Consider the following 23,606-nt stretch of genomic DNA (forward strand, 5'->3'; position numbering starts at 1 on the left):
TATATATATATATATATATATATATATATATATATATATGCAGAAAATAACTTAAGAAATATTTGTTAAAATAATTTTTCTGTGATATTTCCTTCTCCTCATCTAGTCCTTGATATGTCATAAGAAAACCCTGGTAAGATCTCAGACCAGTTTGGTTGGAAATGGAATGTATTAACAATGGACCCTCTTAACTCCTTAAGAATGAATTAGCAGAACTTAAAACTCTGGAATGCTGATTCACAGACATGAATTGAAAAGGTCTTCCTCCTCCTGACAATAGAACTAATGACATACTTCAGTCACATCACATGACTCAAAGCGAGGTAATAAAACAGTGAATTTTAGTAATGCAAGCCTTCATTTACCTTTGCCATGGGACTTACAGCTTAACCCATGTATTTGACTCTACAATCAACTCCATCATTTCTTGAAGCAATCAGACCAATTCGGTGAGTTTAATAAGCTTTTCTTCCCTTTAAACTTTCATTTAAACATTTTTATGCCTTTAAATACATAATATTTTACTAAAACAGGGATTATTTCCCAAATAATTTAAGATGGATCAAATATATATATATATATATATATATATATATATATATATATATATATATATATATATATATATATATATATATATATATATATTTAAAAATATGTTTGAATAGGTGTTCACTTCCACAACTAAATAAATAAAGTAAGTGTGACTCTTTTAACTTGCAATTGTGACATTTTCTCACTATTCTAACTTTTTTCTCAATTTTGTGAGTTTATATATCCCGACAGTGATTCTTTTCTCAGAGTTGCAATATTGTATATTTCACAACAGTTTTATGTAAATAAAACTGTGAGATAAAAAAAAAACAACAATCACAATTACCTTTGTAATTTTATATTCAGAGGAGGAAATGTACTTCCATAAATACCAGTCACTGGCTTAGTTGAGTTAAAGATGTCTATGAATGATAAATAGCTTATGAATCTGCAATATTTGTACATACAGTGTCAATTAAAACACACACACTCACATAATCTGTAGCATTTCTAAGACAGTGGTTGGGATTTGCATACATAGTCTGAGAAACTATGATTAAAAAGGTTAAAAATACATTTTCAGTAAATGAAATCTCCAGTCACAACATAAAATAGTTGAATTAATTTGTGATAATGGACAAAAGTAGCTGTTATATGTTTCCACACAACTTTAACAGTATACATAACCCCAGTCAAAGTACTGCTGCTTTTTATGATCTACAATCATCACAGAGGTGATTAATGGCTGCCAACTTAACAAGATATATATATATATATATATATATATATATATATATATATATATATATATATATAGTGCAGGACTAAAACAATGCCACAAAAAGAGATCAACAGCCAATCAAGAAAAATTACACTCTTAAAAATAAAGGTGCTGCAAAAGGTTCTAAAGGTTCATTTTTGGTTCCACAAAGAACCGTTCAGTCAAAAGTTCTTTAAAGAACCATCTCATTCTTACCTTTTTATAATCTGAAGAACCTTATTTTGCCACAAATAATCTTTTGTGAAACACAAAGTTTCTTCGGATGTTAAAGGTTCTTCATGGAACCATTTAGACTAATAGGTTTTTCTATGGCATCGTGAAGCACCTTTATTTTTAAGAGTGTAATATAATAAAATATATAATATAATAATGGTTATATTAATTTGTCTTCCATTGGAAAACTTATATTTAAAATCCCCAAAAAAATGAGTTTAATTAGTCATTGGAGAATTAGATTTGATCAGACTTGTTCTTAAGACACAATCTTTAAATAAAGGCTAAATTTATGTAACTGGCCCCTGAAGGTTCAGAAAGCCAGGTTCAAAATTCGTGTTTCATTGCATTTACATACAGCAGTCAAAAGTGTTTTTTACAGAGGGGATTTTTGTATCTTTTATCACTGCAAAAATACTGTAAAAATTTAAACCATGTTTTTAGAAATAAAATCTTGAATAAATCAACAAATGATATATCAACAAACCCCTCAGTATAAGCCTTCAGAATATAGAGAGGAATAAAACTGCTAAGTTTGGTGTGTGTAAGTGCTGCTGAAGTGTAGAAACAAACTCAAAAAACCTTTAAAGATATTTTCTGTAATTGAAACCTACACACACAAACAGATGAAGTGTAATAAAAACACTGAAATGTGTACTTTGGATGTATTTTCTAGTCTGAAAGAAGACTTTATCGAAGCAAAATGGCTCAAAATCTCTCGTCAAAATAAGTTGAAACAAAAACTCATTTTAAAGTTAAACATTAAAATCTGACCCAATCCCAGAATGAAACCCGACAGATTGTGAGGTCTCACTGAACTCTAGACATCTAGCATACCTCTACCGCACAATAACTAAGTCATACTCAAGAACAGCACTTATTTGCAGGATATTTATCTTATTTATATTTATCTGATCTAACACACCTCATTCAACTCGTCAGCTCATTAATCAAATGCTCCATGACCTAGACGAGGTGTGTCAGACATGGGAGACAGCTGAGGTGTTTCTAAGAGACAATTGTGAAAGGCTGGGCAAGACATTTAAGAAAACCAAGCCATGTGAAATCTGTATTATGATCATTTATCTCTCATCTTACGTTATGTTCAAATGTGATCAATTCTTACAGCTATCAGGATGTGGAGAACAATATTGATGACGACCGTTTTTATGTTAACTGGTTAGTTCATGTCTTTTCACATTTATATTGAGAGTGCCATATTGTTGATCCCTCTGTTTTTTACTCATTCACTTCTGTGCACTTGTTCTAATGTTTGAAAATTTTTTAACAGCACATACTACAATCAGAGCTCAGCCAGTGACTGATGTTACAGAAGCTACAGACTCAACAGATGACATCGCAACAGATTCACTTATTCATGTTACGAATGATTCTACCGCAGACACGATTGATGGATTTGCCATAGAAATGTCCATGGAATCAATTACAAGCAGCACTGTGAAATCTATAACCGGATTAACAGGTGAGTTCACTTTGTCATATTGCACAATAACTTCCCAGAAAAGAATTTACTGGAAAAAAAAATAAAAAAATAATTCACATTGTTTACAGATGAATCAACCAACGGTGACCTGACAGAATTTTCAACATCTTTGCTGGATGACTCTACCATTAATACTACAGATCAGTCAACCAACGCACCAAAATTTACAGCAGGAACAACAGCATTTACTGATGAATTACCAATAGATTTCAAAGAGGACCCATCCACAAACGTTACAGATGAATCAACAACAGAGGAAATGGAACCATCAACTTCAGGAGTTACAGATCAATCGACTACAACACAACCAACTACAAGAACTGTAGCTGGATCCACCTTAGAAGAAATAACTGTAAATGTCACTGATGATACCACTGACGAAGAACTGACAACTGCATTCACATCAGAAATATCTACAAGTGTCTCAAACGAACCAACACCGTTTACAAATGATTCATCAGAGGAAGATTCAACAGAGGAAACTGAACCATCAACTTCAGGAGTTACTGATCAACCAACTGTGACACAATCAACCACACAAACTATAACTGGATCCACCTTAGAAGAAATAACTGTAAATGTCACTGATGATACTACTGATGAAGAACTGACAACTGCATTCACATCAGAAATATCTACAAGTGTCTCAAACGAACCAACACCGTTTACAAATGATTCATCAGAGGAAGATTCAACAGAGGAAACTGAACCATCAACTTCAGGAGTTACTGATCAACCAACTGTGACACAATCAACCACACAAACTATAACTGGATCCACCTTAGAAGAAATAACTGTAAATGTCACTGATGATACTACTGATGAAGAACTGACAACCGCATTCACATCAGAAATATCTACAAGTGTCTCAAACGAACCAACACCATTTACAAATGATTCATCAGAGGAAGATTCCACAGAGGAAACTGAACCATCAACTTCAGGAGTTACTGATCAACCAACTGCAACACAGTCAACCACAAAAACTATAGCTGGATCCACCTTAGACGAAATAACTGTAAATGTCACTGATGATACTACTGATGAAGAACTGACAACCGCATTCACATCAGAAATATCTACAAGTGTCTCAAACGAACCAACACCATTTACAAATGATTCATCAGAGGAAGATTCCACAGAGGAAACTGAACCATCAACTCCAGGAGTTACTGATCAACCAACTGTGACACAATCAACCACACAAACTATAGCTGGATCCACCTTAGAAGAAATAACTGTAAATGTCACTGATTATACTACTGATGAAGAACTGACAACTGCATTCACATCAGAAATATCTACTAGTGTCTCAAACGAACCAACACCATTTACAAATGATTCATCAGAGGAAGATTCCACAGAGGAAACTGAACCATCAACTTCAGGAGTTACTGATCAACCAACTGCAACACAATCAACCACAAAAACTATAGCTGGATCCACCTTAGAAGAAATAACTGTAAATGTCACTGATGATACTACTGATGAAGAACTGACAACCGCATTCACATCAGAAATATCTACAAGTGTCTCAAACGAACCAACACCATTTACAAATGATTCATCAGAGGAAGATTCCACAGAGGAAACTGAACCATCAACTTCAGGAGTTACAGATCAACCAACTGCAACACAATCAACCACAAAAACTATAGCTGGATCCACCTTAGAAGAAATAACTGTAAATGTCACTGATGATACTACTGATGAAGAACTGACAACTGCATTCACATCAGAAATATCAACAAGTGTCTCAAACGAAACCAACACCATTTACAAATGATTCATCAGAGGAAGATTCCACAGAGGAAACCGAACCATCAACTTCAGGAGTTACAGATCAACCAACTGTGACACAATCAACCACAAAAACTATAGCTGGATCCACCTTAGAAGAAATAACTGTAAATGTCACTGATGATACTACTGATGAAGAACTGACAACTGCATTCACATCAGAAATATCAACAAGTGTCTCAAACGAACCAACACCATTTACAAATGATTCATCAGAGGAAGATTCCACAGAGGAAACTGAACCATCAACTTCAGGAGTTACAGATCAACCAACTGCGACACAATCAACCACAAAAACTATAGCTGGATCCACCTTAGAAGAAATAACTGTAAATGTCACTGATGATACCACTGATGAAGAACTGACAACCACATTCACATCAGAAATATCTACTAGTGTCTCAAACGAACCAACACCATTTACAAATGATTCATCAGAGGAAGATTCCACAGAGGAAACCGAACCATCAACTTCAGGAGTTACAGATCAACCAACTGTGACACAATCAACCACAAAAACTATAGCTGGATCCACCTTAGAAGAAATAACTGTAAATGTCACTGATGATACTACTGATGAAGAACTGACAACTGCATTCACATCAGAAATATCAACAAGTGTCTCAAACGAACCAACACCATTTACAAATGATTCATCAGAGGAAGATTCCACAGAGGAAACTGAACCATCAACTTCAGGAGTTACTGATCAACCAACTGTGACACGATCAACCACAAAAACTATAGCTGGATCCACCTTAGAAGAAATAACTGTAAATGTCACTGATGATACCACTGATGAAGAACTGACAACCACATTCACATCAGAAATATCTACTAGTGTCTCAAACGAACCAACACCATTTACAAATGATTCATCAGAGGAAGATTCCACAGAGGAAACCGAACCATCAACTTCAGGAGTTACAGATCAACCAACTGTGACACAATCAACCACAAAAACTATAGCTGGATCCACCTTAGAAGAAATAACTGTAAATGTCACTGATGATACTACTGATGAAGAACTGACAACTGCATTCACATCAGAAATATCAACAAGTGTCTCAAACGAACCAACACCATTTACAAATGATTCATCAGAGGAAGATTCCACAGAGGAAACCGAACCATCAACTTCAGGAGTTACAGATCAACCAACTGTGACACAATCAACCACAAAAACTATAGCTGGATCCACCTTAGAAGAAATAACTGTAAATGTCACTGATGATACTACTGATGAAGAACTGACAACTGCATTCACATCAGAAATATCAACAAGTGTCTCAAACGAACCAACACCGTTTACAAATGATTCATCAGAGGAAGATTCCATAGAGGAAACCGAACCATCAACTTCAGGAGTTACTGATCAACCAACTGTGACACGATCAACCACAAAAACTATAGCTGGATCCACCTTAGAAGAAATAACTGTAAATGTCACTGATGATACCACTGACGAAGAACTGACAACCGCATTCACATCAGAAATATCTACTAGTGTCTCAAACGAACCAACACCATTTACAAATGATTCATCAGAGGAAGATTCCACAGAGGAAACCGAACCATCAACTTCAGGAGTTACAGATCAACCAACTGTGACACAATCAACCACAAAAACTATAGCTGGATCCACCTTAGAAGAAATAACTGTAAATGTCACTGATGATACTACTGATGAAGAACTGACAACTGCATTCACATCAGAAATATCAACAAGTGTCTCAAACGAACCAACACCATTTACAAATGATTCATCAGAGGAAGATTCCACAGAGGAAACCGAACCATCAACTTCAGGAGTTACAGATCAACCAACTGTGACACAATCAACCACAAAAACTATAGCTGGATCCACCTTAGAAGAAATAACTGTAAATGTCACTGATGATACTACTGATGAAGAACTGACAACTGCATTCACATCAGAAATATCAACAAGTGTCTCAAACGAACCAACACCGTTTACAAATGATTCATCAGAGGAAGATTCCATAGAGGAAACCGAACCATCAACTTCAGGAGTTACTGATCAACCAACTGTGACACGATCAACCACAAAAACTATAGCTGGATCCACCTTAGAAGAAATAACTGTAAATGTCACTGATGATACCACTGACGAAGAACTGACAACCGCATTCACATCAGAAATATCTACTAGTGTCTCAAACGAACCAACACCATTTACAAATGATTCATCAGAGGAAGATTCAACAGAGGAAACTGAACCGTCAACTTCAGGAGTTACAGATCAACCAACTGCAACACAATCAACCACAAAAACTATAGCTGGATCCACCTTAGAAGAAATAACTGTAAATGTCACTGATGATACCACTGACGAAGAACTGACAACCGCATTCACATCAGAAATATCTACAAGTGTCTCAAACGAACCAACACCATTTACAAATGATTCATCAGAGGAAGATTCAACAGAAGAAACTGAACCATCAACTTCAGGAGTTACTGATCAACCAACTGTGACACGATCAACCACAAAAACTATAGCTGGATCCACCTTAGAAGAAATAACTGTAAATGTCACTGATGATACCACTGACGAAGAACTGACAACCGCATTCACATCAGAAATATCTACTAGTGTCTCAAACGAACCAACACCATTTACAAATGATTCATCAGAGGAAGATTCAACAGAGGAAACTGAACCGTCAACTTCAGGAGTTACAGATCAACCAACTGCAACACAATCAACCACAAAAACTATAGCTGGATCCACCTTAGAAGAAATAACTGTAAATGTCACTGATGATACTACTGATGAAGAACTGACAACCGCATTCACATCAGAAATATCTACAAGTGTCTCAAACGAACCAACACCATTTACAAATGATTCATCAGAGGAAGATTCAACAGAAGAAACTGAACCATCAACTTCAGGAGTTACTGATCAACCAACTGTGACACGATCAACCACAAAAACTATAGCTGGATCCACCTTAGAAGAAATAACTGTAAATGTCACTGATGATACCACTGACGAAGAACTGACAACCGCATTCACATCAGAAATATCTACTAGTGTCTCAAACGAACCAACACCATTTACAAATGATTCATCAGAGGAAGATTCAACAGAGGAAACTGAACCGTCAACTTCAGGAGTTACAGATCAACCAACTGCAACACAATCAACCACAAAAACTATAGCTGGATCCACCTTAGAAGAAATAACTGTAAATGTCACTGATGATACTACTGATGAAGAACTGACAACCGCATTCACATCAGAAATATCTACTAGTGTCTCAAACGAACCAACACCATTTACAAATGATTCATCAGAGGAAGATTCCACAGAGGAAACTGAACCATCAACTTCAGGAGTTACAGATCAACCAACTGCAACACAATCAACCACAAAAACTTTAGCTGGATCCACCTTAGAAGAAATAACTGTAAATGTCACTGATGATACTACTGATGAAGAACTGACAACCGCATTCACATCAGAAATATCTACAAGTGTCTCAAACGAACCAACACCATTTACAAATGATTCATCAGAGGAAGATTCAACAGAGGAAACTGAACCATCAACTTCAGGAGTTACAGATCAACCAACTGCAACACAATCAACCACAAAAACTATAGCTGGATCCACCTTAGAAGAAATAACTGTAAATGTCACTGATGATACTACTGATGAAGAACTGACAACTGCATTCACATCAGAAATATCTACAAGTGTCTCAAACGAACCAACACCATTTACAAATGATTCATCAGAGGAAGATTCCACAGAGGAAACTGAACCGTCAACTTCAGTAGTTACAGATCAACCAACTGCAACACAATCAACAACAAAAACTATAGCTGTATCCACCTTAGAAGAAATAACTGTAAATGTCACTGATGATACCACTGATGAAGAACTGACAACCACATTCGCATCAGAAATATCTACAAGTGCCTCAAACGAACCAACACCATTTACAAATGATTCATCAGAGGAAGATTCCACAGAGGAAACTGAACCATCAACTTCAGGAGTTACAGATCAACCAACTGCAACAAAATCAACCACACACACTATAGCTGGATCCACCTTAGAAGAAATAACTGTAAATGTCACTGATGATACTACTGATGAAGAACTGACAACTGCATTCACATCAGAAATATCAACAAGTGCCTCAAACGAACCAACACCGTTTACAAATGATTCATCAGAGGAAGATTCCACAGAGGAAACTGAACCATCAACTTCAGGAGTTACTGATCAACCAACTGTGACACAATCAACCACACAAACTATAGCTGGATCCACCTTAGAAGAAATAACTGTAAATGTCACTGATGATACCACTGATGAAGAACTGACAACTGCATTCACATCAGAAATATCTACAAGTGTCTCAAACGAACCAACACCATTTACAAATGATTCATCAGAGGAAGATTCCACAGAGGAAACTGAACCGTCAACTTCAGGAGTTACTGATCAATCAACTACAAGTACAAAAACACAATCAACCACAAGAACAGCTGGATCCACCTCAGAAGATACAACAATGGACTTTACTGTAGTACCAACTACTGAGAAGGCATTGGGATCCACAACAACATTCACACCTGATGAATCGCCAGGCCTCACAAACAAATCAACACCATTTATAACAGATTCAACAGAAGAAGTTTTAACAGAGGTAACTCAACTTTCAACTGTAGAATTTACTGATCAATCAACTACAATCTCAACACCTCAGTCAACCACAGAAATTACAGCTGCAATCACAATAAAAGAAACTGTGGTCTTGACTGATGTACCAACAACGAAAAAGGCACTGGAACCCACAACAACATTCACATCAGGAATATCTAAAAGTGTCACATCTAAGGATGATTTAACCACAGAGACTGAATTGACAACTATAGGAATTACTAATCAACCAGCTACACTATTTATACCAAAATCAACCACGGGAGCCCAATCGTTTACTAAGATTCCTGATTTATCGACTACTAATTCTACAGGGGAATTCACAGCAGAAATGATATCACAAGAAATTACAACTAAAGGAAGTGCTGGTACTTCGCAACACACACAGACTACAATCCAACCTATAACAAATGTCCAATCAACAATGACTACATTGCAGATTGAAACAGGTACAGCCCAACCTACTTTCTCAACAACTTCCCAGACCATATCTTCTGCTAAACCTAATCCATCTGCAATCAAACCTACAACTAATGCTCAATCCACAATTACACCACAACCTGTAGCAGCTACAGCACAGCCTACATTTTCAACAACTGCTCAGCCTACACATACAGTCCAAACGGTTACTTCACAATCTACAAGAACTGAAAATCAACCTACAACTAATGTCCAATCCACAATTACTACATCACAACTTGCAACAGCTACAATCCAGCCTACATTCTCAACAACTGACCAGCCTAGACATACAGCCCAAACAGTTACTTCACAATCTACGCAGACTGAAATTCAACCTGCAACTAATGCCCAATCCACAATCACTACATCACAACTTGCAACACCTACAATCCAGCCTATATCTTCAACAACTGCCCAGACTACAAATACAGCCCAAACTCTTACTTCTCAATCTACTCAAACTGAAATTCAACCTGCAACTAATGCCCAATCCACAATTACTACATCACAACTTGCAACAGCAACAAGACAGCCTACATTCTCATTAACTGCCCAGTCTACACATACAGCCCAAACGGTTACTTCTCAATCTACACAGACTGAAATTCAACCTGCAACTAATGCCCAGTCCACAATTACTACATCACAACTTGCAACAGCTACAATCCAGCCTATATTCTCAACAACTGACCAGCCTACACATACAGCCAAAACAGTTACTTCACAATCTACACAGACTGAAATTCAACCTGCAACTAATGTCCAATCCACAATTACTACATCACAACTTGCAACAGCTACAATCCAGCCTATATTCTCAACAACAGCACAGTCTACACATATAGCCCAAACGGTTACTTCTCAATCTACTCAAACTGAAATTCAACCTGCAACTAATACCCAATCCACAATTACTACATCACAACTTGCAACAGCAACAACACAGCCTACATTCTTAACAAGTGCCCAGTCTACAAATACAGCCCAGATTGTTACTTCACAATCTACTCAAACTGAAATCCAACCTATAACTAATGCCCAATCCACAATTACTACATCACAACTTGCAACAGCTACAATCCAGCCTATATCTTCAACAACTGCCCAGACTACAAATACAGCCCAAACTGTTACTTCTCAATCTACTCAAACTGAAATTCAACCTGCAAGTAATACCCAATCGACAATTACTACATCACAACTTGCAACAGCAACAACACAGCCTACGTTATCATCAACTGCCCAATCTACAAATACAGCCCAGACTGTTACTTCACAATCTACTCAAACTGAAATCCAACCTATAACTAATGCTCAATCCACAATTACTACATCACAACTTGCAACAGCTACAATCCAGCCTATATCTTCAACAACTGCCCAGATTACCAATACAGCCCAAACTGTTACTTCTCAATCTACTCAAACTGAAATTCAATCTGCAACTAATGCCCAATCGACAATTACTACATCACAACTTGCAACAGCAACAACACAGCCTACATTCTCAACAAGTGCCCAATCTACAAACACAGCCCAGACTGTTTCTTCACAATCTACTCAAACTGAAATCCAACCTATAACTAATGCTCAGTCCACAATTACTACATCACAACTTGCAACAGCTACAATCCAGCCTATATCTTCAACAACTGCCCAGTCTACAAATACAGCCCAAACTGTTACTTCTCAATCTACACAGACTGAAATTCAACCTGCAACTAATGCCCAATCCACCATTACTACATCACAACTTGCAACAGCTACAATCCAGCCTATATCTTCAACAACTGCCCAGTCTACAAATACATCCCAAACTGTTACTTCTCAATCTACACAGACTGAAATTCAACCTGCAACTAATGCCCAATCCACAATTACTACATCACAACTTGCAACAGCAACAACACAGCCTACATTCTCAACAAGTGCCCAATCTACAAACACAGCCCAGACTGTTACTTCACAATCTACACAGACTGAAATTCAACCTGCAACTAATGCCCAATCCACCATTACTACATCACAACTTGCAACAGCTACAATCCAGCCTATATCTTCAACAACTGCCCAGTCTACAAATACAGCCCAAACCATTACTTCACAATCTACACAAACTGAAATTCAACCTGCAACTAGTGCCCAATCCACTATTACTACATCACAACTTGCAACAGCTACAACCCAGCCTATATTCTCAACAACTGCCTATACTGTAACTACTTCACAACCTACACAAACTGCAATCCCACCTATAACTACAGCTACATCTCAACCCAACTCAGAAATAACCCAACTTCAGAGTACAAAAACTGTTGCAATCCAGTCTACAATTATAACTCAGCCAACACATACAACAGGTTCCAATGCTACCAAGAAAGACCAGACCACAACTAAATCCCAACCTATATCATCTACAATCCAGTCAACGACAACAAACCCTGCAACAGCTACAACAGTTAAACAGTCAACAATTATAACCCAGCAGATTACAACAGCTACAACTGAGACTAGAACAACTCAGCTGACAGTAACAATGCCATTGACAACAAATTCACCCCAACCCACCAGTACATTTCAAGCAATCAAATCTACAACCCAAACTATAACTCTTACAATCCCACCCACCACAATTACAACTCAGTCTACAGCAGCAACTACATCCCAACTACATCCCAAACCAACTTTTACAAACCAAATGACAACACAACAACTTTCAACTGGTACAACCCAGTTTATATCTGCTGCAACCCAACCTACAACAAATGCAATCCAGACTTCAACCCCACATGTATCCCCTGCTCTGACTCTAACACAGCCTTCAACCCAGCTTACAACTTCAACTATACCTGCAACTACCACCCAAGCAAAAACAACTGCAACCCACCCTATATCTACTGCTACCCTTACTACAGGAACAAACCATATTGCTATCACAACTACAACCACACCTTTACTTGAAACAACAGCACCACTCACAACTACAGTTGAAGTCAGATTTTCCAGCTCAGAAACATTTAATACTTCACTTTTTGACAGAAATTCAGATCTCTATAAAGAACGAGAAAGAAGAGTCAAAAACGAGGTATGTGACAAATGTTTACCTCCTAGAGGAGGATGTAGTTTTGAACAGCCAAAATCACAAACTAAAGTACACATTTTATTATATACTAGAATTTGGATGTAAAATATTTAAAGTGACAACAAATGTATCATCGCCTTAACTCTTTCCAGTTTGAGTTTTTGCATTTTTCCTAAATGTGTCATATCTTGTAACTTTTCTACAGTTTGTGCCTATCTTTAAAAAAGCATTCCAGTTCTTCTTCAGACTGACAGTGATTAGATTCAGGTGGGTGACAAACATATATAGTGCCCATAACTTTATCTTAAGCCATATGTTAACTTATGTTGATGAAATCACATCTTTAACAAATACCTTGTTTTTCCCTTTCATTCTTGTAGTCCTGGATCAGTCATCACAGATATGAATTTGGAATTCAAGAAAGACAGTCTTTTGCCAGATGACAATGAGATCATACGTACTATCACCAGTGCCAATACTACATTTAATATCACCAGTGCAGAAGGTAAAGCCTGTCAGTTAAAAAAAAAAAAAAAAAAAAAAACGCTCTGGTTGCACTATTTTGTACTTCCCTTTGAGTGCTTGTTACTTACAGTGTAAATTTGTCCCTTATGTTTCATTGTGGTGTTTTACTTTACAAATTAATTTGTTCACATGAAGACCAACATTGATTTTTTCCTTTTTATTTTACACCTATAATACATCTGCAATTCAACCACCACCAACAGTTATACCAAAAGCTGACCTTTCCACTACTACCAAATATACTGCAACCACAACCAAGCCCACTGAAGGAAAGATAACCACACATCAACCAACAACATTGACAACAAAAACAACAACAACAAAAGCCGCAAACACCACGCAAACAACAAAAGCCACAATCACCACGCCAACAACTAATGCCACAATCACCACGCCAACAACAAAAGCCACAACCACCACGCCAACAACAAATGCTACAAACACCACGCCAACAACAAAAGCCACAATCACCACTCCAACGACTAATGCCACAATCACCACGCCAACAACAAATGCCACAATCACCACGCCAACAACAAATGCCACAATCACCACGCCAACAACAAAAGCCACAACCACCACGCCAACAACAAAAGCCACAATCACCACGCCAACAACAAATGCGACAACCACCATGCCAACAACAAATGCTACAACCACCATGCCAACAACTAATGCCACAATCACCACGCCAACAACAAAAGCCACAACCACCACGCCAACAACAAAAGCCACAACCACCACGCCAACAACAAAAGCCACAACCACCACGCCAACAACAAATGCTACAACCACAACAGCCAAAACCACCACCACAACAGCAGTTCCAACACGCCCTCCACCAGTTGTAACCATAGAGTTTGTCATTTTAGTAATATTTACTCCAGACCTTCAAAACACACTAAGTGAGGCATTTAAGAAACTAGCAGACGAAGTTCAAAATGAGGTGAGTCTTAAACAACAGAAACTATTGGGGGGATTTAGTAGCATGTGGAATTAATTCAGCTTGTTTTGCACTGATGCTTCTTTGGTTTTCATCTTTAAATCAAGTTGAATTTAGTATCCCACTTAGTTTCCCGCGGTGATCTTTTGAAAACCATTTTGGCAACATGATCAATGCATTTAATCCTTATATTTGACATTTAATGACATTCCCAAAACTCATTCTTCCATAGTGTGACAAAATATATAAACTGAAGTATGGAGTTCTTTTCATCAGGAGTATTGTGAAAGCTTTCAGGTGGGTTTCTATTTCTTTTCTTAATTCAGTTCTTCTAGATTTATTAAAGGTGCAATACATTATTGTCTTCAGAATTTTTTTTTGTTATGCTGGTTGAATGTTTCTTTACATCCCAATATCAATCATTAAGTTAAGTGATCTAAATATATCTATCTTTATTTATATATTCTGGGACCAGGACCAATAAATGGTCACACAATCAAAACGCTATGTCCAAGCATTTTAAAAGGCTTTCCTACCTGCCTTTCAACATATGTATTAGCATACCTCTGCGTAGCTGGTTCACGCGGACAGGATACATAATCATAATTATCAATGGCAGACAAACATTAAAAACCCCATCTTCCTTCCTGGTATTGTATTACTTTTAACGTTTTCTCACCGGTGAATGACACGTGCTGTAGCCCAGCGGTTCGCAAATTCCAGTACTCGCGCCCAGTTAACACACCTGATTCAGATAACCAGATCATTAGAAGTGAGCTACATACATTCCGATCAATATGATCCCTAAACATTGTTCATCGCTCCCTACTTCCTAAGCAGGGGAAATCCATTGAAGTTTACTTCACTTGGGAAGCATCTTCACACATAGATGAAACTTACTAGAGATGTTTAAAGTGTGACTTAATATGCCTCTGTAAATAAATACTAGTAAAATGTATGTCTTTCACACTTTAATGCACTTTTTATGGAACATATATTCTTGCTTCGAACTGGATGGCAGAATATTTGGTGATGTCCACTTCACAGGGCACTTACGGTCACATGTGATAATATATATATAAAATGTGTGTGTGTGGGGGGGGGGTGCTTATGTAACCTATTGTAGTAATGTTTTCTCTGTATTCTGGTCTGTGAGCATATATGCGTTCAGGGGGTGTGGGTTTAGACAGTGATTGCAGGGAGGGTGGGACGTTCGTTTTCAGTGCTATCAGGCTAAAGGTAGCATTTTCAAAGCTCTCTTACTGCACCTTTAAGAGATTCTTTAAAAACATCTCCTGCATATAGATTTAGTACATTTGTATGAATAATTAATCTCTGTGATATAAAGGGTCCATCCAGATTACTTCAATTTCAACAAATAAATCCTCTATGATTCTGCTGTTAAAATGTTATTTGAGATCCCAACTTCCAACAGCTAATCTACTTAACAATTTTGGACCACTTGAGATGCAGTAACCCAGTTTTATGAAAATATAAAAGACTGAATACTCATGTCTTCCACACTGACAGATGTAATCTGTAAACGTGTAATTCTTTTCAGAGCTGTTGCCAGAACCCGAGCAGATCAAAATGTACAGGCAGAGCTTGATTTAGTGTTTAGTCAAACATCCACTGAACCGATCCCCAACAACACTGACATTGTGGAGACTCTGAAAGAAGCTGCTACAAATCCAACGTCAGGCTTCAACCTCACCCTTGATGCAACCTCTATTATTGTTGTTAGTAAGTTGAAATCACAACTGATTTAGAGTTTTTTGATATACCCAATTTCTAAGATTTTACTTTGTTAACATGACTATTATGTTCATCACAATTTGTGATACTAATGAAAATAATACAATTAATTCCTTTTTGTAGAATCAGTGAAGATAATTCCACTGACAATCCTCACCAATGGAACCTTTGTGGCTGCTCTTTCAAATAAAAATTCTACCGAATTTCAGAACCGGGCTATGATGATGAAAGTAGGGGTGAGTGTGACATGTCTACTTATGAACTTTGGGTAAAATGCTTTTACAAAATAAAGCCAGTTTTGTTGAACAACTCTTGTTTTGTAGCTTGAACCTTTCTTCTTCGCTGATTATCAAACATCATTCAGCATCATATCCGTAACGAACTTCAGGTATGAATATGCTGGTGTGTTCTTGAATATAGCTACTGATTCAACATAACACTCAGTTTTCATTGATGAATCTTGATTCCAAACTCTCTCCAGTGATGCCAATGTAAAAATAAGGAGCGTGCCCACGATCCGAAACTCCATGGATCTTGTATTCGGAACGGAAGCTGTTCTACCCAATAACACCCAGATAGTGAACACTGTGGTACGAGCAGCCAGAGACAACACACTACCCTTCAAGATCTTCACTTCTTCAATCATAATAAATGGAATCGGTGAGTGATGCACTTTAATCTTGCACTGCACTCTAAATAAGGCTCCCAAAAGAAGCCTTTCTTCCAAAAGAAACCTTTAATGGAGTGTACAGCAAAACAAAAATAAAATGGTTCACTCAGATTGATGTTTATACTTTCATCAATACACTCATGTACTGTAAATGTAGATGTTTTTAGATAATGTTCCACATTGACAATGAATGATATATTTTAAGTTCTGTCTGTTCTGCTGTGTTTTCTTTTGTGATGCAGAATTTTCATCAGGTGAAGTCAGCAGCAGGATCAGTGTGGTGACCGCTTCATTCCTGGTTGCTGTGTCGCTTCTGGTTCCATGGTTTAACTGAACCTAACCTCTCATGCAAATATAACTGATTCAGACGGGTCTGAATCTTCCATGCCTCAAATGAAGGACTCGTACATGTAAACAAAACTCTGAATGCATCAGTTTTTTTTTTAGAACTGAATGTGTCTGTTTTTAGCTCTGGTTCTGTTTTCAGAAAGGGGTAAAAAATCTTTCGTTATACAAGCACTTTTAGTAATTTATTTAAAAAAAAATGTTTGACTCTTAAATCTTATTGTCATTGATTTATTTTCTGATAAATGTAATCTGCAAATCAAGGGGCAGTTCTTTAAATTCTTTAATTTATTTTTTGTTAATTCTGTATATGTGTGGTTATCGGATCAGTAAAACAAGTGGGTTCAACTTTACAATCTACAAAATAATACTATAAGCTACAACAACCACATTTTCAACTGAATGCTATTTTAATATTGTAATATATATTTATATAAATGTGTAATATATAACCAACTCTGTTATATCTAAGATAAACTCTGGCAAAACTACTGAAATTCATTGCACATGTCTAACGGTCCAAATTACTCATGGTTTGGTTTTTTTCTCAATTTTACAGTCATGGTTTTCGGTAGCACGTCCTGATTTTGCCAAGTCCGATGTGTTCCTAGGTCAACATATTTTGTTGACCCTGGAACAACATTTTACTCCAAAAATATATTCTTAACCATATCCCTACACCTAAACCTAACCTTCACCATGAGTAATCCCTAAAATCAGAGGAAATGATAGATGAATGACACTGATGTACAAGCACCAAACACTGATTTTAAGCATAAACTTCACAAAATCTATAAACTGGTTCTTCAAATCTGATTGGTTAATCACAATGTTGTTCCAGGGTCAACTACGATGTTGTCCCAGGAACATGTCTCACTTGGTAAAATCAGGTTAGGCTTTTCGGTACGGTTCGGTATGTGCTATTTTTTGGGGGAAAGTACTATACTGTCAAATAAAGACAATTAGAACATATAATTGAACCGCTAGCTAGCAACAGTAAAAATAAATACAATAGAGCAAAGACAAATAAAATTAAGAGAGCTTATTTATTTTTTATTTTTTAGGTAGGTCCAACATTAGTTTTATGTGTTGTTATTTTTAACAGGCCATATTACAGAAGCCTTGTGAGGTTTAAGTTGGACCACAGTGCAAGTGCGTTCCGGACCTAGGGTGGAGAACAGTAAGGTTCAGATTTTTACCAAAACCGTTACAGCCATGGCTACAAAATATCTGTAACACATGCCACATTCTCGGGTTTCTTTTCATTTCTCAGTTTACATGTTGTTTTCTCAGCTGTCATATCTAAAATCAGATTCTGAATCTCCACCCACAACCCTGTCTGTCCAGTTTCTGCTTAGTTTCATTTCTGCATTGATTCATAAGACTTTTTTTGAGAAAACTAAAACTTCCGTATAATCATACCATCGTCACAGATATCCACTTCATTTTTAACATAAGGGCATTTGTGACCATTTGGAACTTGAATGTGTGAGACCTCTGTATAATTCACTTCCAGATTCACTTCCAGTCTGTCATGCTGTTTGATATAATATAAATAGGCTGATGAACTGGAAGTCTGGAACATTTAAAGAAAATGGCTTCCTTCCTTCCTGCAAAATCAGGTGGATAGCCTAGAATTAATTACAGATAGAGGTGTGACAGATTGAATCTCACTGCGGTGTTTATGCATACCCGGAAGGCTGCAGTCCAATGAAAATATTTGTTTACATTCTCAAGTATTGTGTACAAGGGCTGCATGATTAATCAAATGTGATTGTAATGTGTATCTCATCAGAAAAGCCAGTTCTGTGATTCATAGTTAATCTCCATCACATGCTTTCAGATGGAGCAGCATTTAATACACAGAGCCGTAGTTCTCTGACAAGCAACTAAAACTATGTCCATAATCGCAGGCCGATTTAATCAGGCACGCAGGATATTTCATAGTGATTAAGGCTAGCATTGCATTATCACATACTTAATTATAATTAAAAGTATAATAAGACAAACTCAGATAAACCATATATTGTCATAGTCGTGTGTTTGTTAGACATGTTGACTTAATAAAAGCAGCTAAATCTTCTGTTTATTCAGCTAGCACTAAATGGATTCCCGGAATTCTTGTAAATATTACCACATGGACAGAAATGTGTCAGCAGCATTACAGTCAGATGATTAGTCTCTTTCTCAAAGACATTCCATCATTTCTTCCATCTATCTCTGTTCTATCTCCAACGATAAGATCACAAACCTGTTCTCATTCTCATGTGCAAAAACCATTTCTTAATCTGAAAACAAAATCTGGCTGAAGCACACGAATATCATATTCTTGAAAATATATTAATTACACGATTAAATGAATCAATAAATGCAATCAAATGTTATTAATTGGCTATTTCTGTTAAAAATATATCATGTATTGTTTCCAAAGACAACATAACCAAATATTACATTGAATTTTTCTATCATCTTGTTTTCTTTATCTAAGCACGATGTTTGGAACCGATTTGGTCGAAGGAATCACTGGTCTTAGTTTATGAGTCAACATTACCAAAATTATATAAAAAAAGATTATTTACTTATTTTTACTCTAAAACAGAAGTGCATGAGCTCAAATCAATGAAACCCACAATCAACCAGTTTCAAAAAGAAAAACTAAACTGTCCTAACTGAAAACAGAACAAGGTTGATGATAATACAGCATAATGAGAGATTTACAAGCAAAAAAGGCCAGTCAATTTTTTGACAAGGAATTAGTTAAATGATTTCAGAACAGAACAAGGGTTAAGAAAATGATTACTTATCAGAATCACCTTGTTTTAGGGTCACAAATAATACAACTATTCATTGTTAAAACTACTACCAAACTGATCACCTAAATGAAGTAGAATGAAATGCACAAAGTTTAGCTGACAAAAATCCATTGTCCATCAGTTTTCAATCAGTTTCACTTTCCAGGAACCACAATGTGACAATATTTTTGACTTTTCTCAGCTGAACCTTTTGTCAACTGACCTTTACTGAGGTAAAAATACAAAACACAGAGATAAGAAACCAGTAAAACCACTTTGGATAGGCACTTCCAAACTTCCAAACTTCATCTCCATTGAGTTTTCTTCTTCTCGTACTCTCATTCCAATTTAATTATTACTTTGTGACTACAGTAACCACTTCATGAACCTGGACGTATTTTCTGTGACGTCTCTCTGCAAATGTTTTCACAAGTAATGTTGCCTGGCAATGAGTATTTGTATGATTCGTCTAGCTACATTCCTTTGGAACTTTTGAAATTGCAGCTGAAGAGGAAGAAGGAAACAGTGATTTCCAAATAAATGTGGCTAGGAATGTTCACATGATAAGAGGCAGAGCTATTTTTACACGCAAAAACAATAAACGAAGCACTTTTTTAAAATGTAAAAAATAAAACAAATTACACTAAACTAAAAACTAAGTGGCTGAAAACCTTCATGAAATATAATAAAATGAACAAAATAAAATTTTAGTAGTCCCTGGTTCATGATTTCATAACTTGACATTCCTGTGGAGAAAACCAGCGTACAAAAACACAATTGTGTACAAGAAATAAATTGTTAAATTACTTCCTTGGTCAATCAGCACAACCGCAATGATCACACAGAACATGGTTGCTTAGTTAAAAAAGGCAAAGCGATAATAAAGAAAAAAAAAAAAAAAACAGCATCTGAGATTGAGAACTTTTTTTTTTTTTTTTTAAATGGGAACATGATAAAATGTTGGGAACAACATCTGTTTCTCATGGCCAATAATTATTATTAATATGCTACGATATACTTTGCAAATACTTTAAACCCCAGACAGTCATGCAGATAAAGTTTTGACTTTATGATTGTGCCAGTGTGTGATAAATGAGCGTGTTGTGTCTTCATTTATAAATTCATTGCTCAATGAAATTAGTTTTATGGTCTATTAATTAGCTGAAATAAAATGAAATATATGTTACATTTGTTTATGTTACATAATTAGGTTAACTGAGTAAATGGAGACTGTGGATTATTTTATTTTATATAACATTTCTTCATGATAGATTTATTCGAATGCTGTCTACATCGGTCACACTACAGTCTGGTAGCCTAGGCCTTGGGTTAATATAATCACTTAATAATGTAATAATTGATATAATTTCTTAATTTCAAAATTAAATATTACTAAATCAGTCTCTGATGATCCTAAGTTGCTATGGTCACGTAGGTTTATTTACATGAGATTGTAAATATATTTTTAAAGTTTCAAATTGCAATTCAATTTCAGATTTCTAATTATTTACAAAACTTACTACCAATATCTGAGTGAAAATTGCTTGAATCCTGCATGTTTTTATTTTTTATTGTACAAATCATTTATGGCACACATAAAGAAGCTATTCATTCCCATTTAAGTATATTTTCTTCAGTCTCTCTTCAACCTGTCAGACCAGGCTGGCATTTCTCTCACATAATAGCGACAGGCTTTATTTAACGTGCTGAAAGTCTCCTGACCCGAAGCAAATCTAGTTTCAGAGATTATAAATTATGTCAACACAAGTAATGTCAAAGACTTGTAGAAAATCAACACCGTACCAGTAATGTGATACGTGATCTTTTCCATTTTAACTTTTTTAAATAAACCAAATACTTTCTGAAAACTTATTATATTAAAAAAACTTCACTAATACTATGTTTACAACCAAATTCATTTTTAGATAATAAACTAGGGTATTAAATTGAGCCCACAGGATCAGGACAGTTGTTATGAAGATGTTAAAAAGAACATTGTTTTGTGTATTGGTGTAATAACAATGTGTTTATGAGGTTTAAGGTAAAAAAAAAACACATTATTTTCCACATACTGTACATTATTGTTTTCCTCCTCTATGCCCCGCCTTCTGAAGAGCGAGGTGTGCCCTGATTGGTCAGATATCCAGTGTATTGTGATTGGCTGAATGTCTCAAGCATGTGACAAAATGTTACTTCCCTCACCAAACTGTGATGCCAGCGATGAGACCAAACCAGTAAAACTCATTATTACATAATACATAATTACTGATTACAATGACTTATACTGTTTTTACATGTTGCGTTGCATATCGTGTCAATAATACATGAAACCATGTTTTGCATTTGTGATTGAAGAAACAACAAGCACTACATATTTAATATATCAAAAATATTATAATGTCAATAACACTCTAAAATAACACAACAAAAGATAGATTCAAATATATTTACAAACTCAAATCAGAAGGGTAAAAGATTTGCATGAGAAATAGAAACAATAAGCTGTTCAGTACCGTCGTCAATTTGTAAATTCCTAATAACACTGTATTAATAATGAGATGTCTTATTTCTAGTTTTCAAAATATTTACTTTGTTTTTATTGAAAATAAATGTATTTCTGATCTGATATGTGATGGGAAAAGGAGTAGAACAAGTTTTGTTAAAGGCGGGCCTTGAACTCGGGTCAAAATCTTCTGCAGTGCTGTTTATCACAGCCAGGCATTGGTGGGTGAATTATTTATATATTATATTACTTCAATATTTTTTATTATTCAGTATCTCTGAATAATCCGTACTGTATAAAGCACTAAAGAGATAAAGGTGACGTCATTTGACTTGATCGGAAACGTGCTGAAGAGATTAAGGTACAATTTATGTCCTACTTACGATATTGTTTTTGAGCCTGTCCTCCAACAAAAAATGACCATATAGGTCGTTTGTTGTAAGTACCTTATTACAACCTATATTTATGTTTTAAAGTTAAGCACCCTGTAGCGGGCGTAAAATAATGACAGTATTACGTTGCATCTGTTGTCATGAATGAAATATACATCATTACCAATCAAAACGCACGTTTATTTAAATGCAATGTGTGGACTTTTTACACCGATCTCACAGTAATTTGTACATGGTCTTATTTCAGGGATTTGGATAAACGACCTATACGAGCGTATTGGTTGGAGGACAGGTTGTTATATTTTAGATACACAGTGATAGTTTGTAGTTTACAGTAACTTATGTATAAACGTGTTCTATAATAACTATTCCCGCCTCCAGTTCTCTCACACCTTTGAATATGAATCATTACATGGAGAGTATTGTGTTCTGGGAAACAGTATCCCATGCAGTGTCTTCAGATGCACACATCAGACTTCAGCAAATGTAGCATTCCATGCATACAGAACATTCTCTTACTATTCACTGTGCACACGCAGCATACAGCGGTATAGGAGCAGGTGTGTGCTAGTATGTGCCATTCTGAACACAGATTCTGTACTA

The 23,606-nt window shown here is 36.1% G+C and overlaps 1 protein-coding gene across 1 annotated transcript; it reads left to right on the forward strand.

Moving 5' to 3' along the window:
• Nucleotides 1-353: 353 nt before the first annotated feature.
• Nucleotides 354-4,818, forward strand: LOC113093142 (papilin-like). The gene is made up of 4 exons (XM_026258991.1): nt 354-449; nt 2,657-2,707; nt 2,820-3,011; nt 3,101-4,818. Exons 2-4 carry the CDS (start codon nt 2,665-2,667, stop codon nt 4,816-4,818), a joined length of 1,953 nt encoding a protein of 650 aa, XP_026114776.1. The 5' UTR covers nt 354-449; nt 2,657-2,664.
• Nucleotides 4,819-23,606: the final 18,788 nt, after the last annotated feature.

This window comes from Carassius auratus, unplaced genomic scaffold (genome assembly GCF_003368295.1).
Source record: "Carassius auratus strain Wakin unplaced genomic scaffold, ASM336829v1 scaf_tig00214896, whole genome shotgun sequence".
NCBI classification, from domain to species: Eukaryota; Metazoa; Chordata; class Actinopteri; order Cypriniformes; family Cyprinidae; genus Carassius; species Carassius auratus.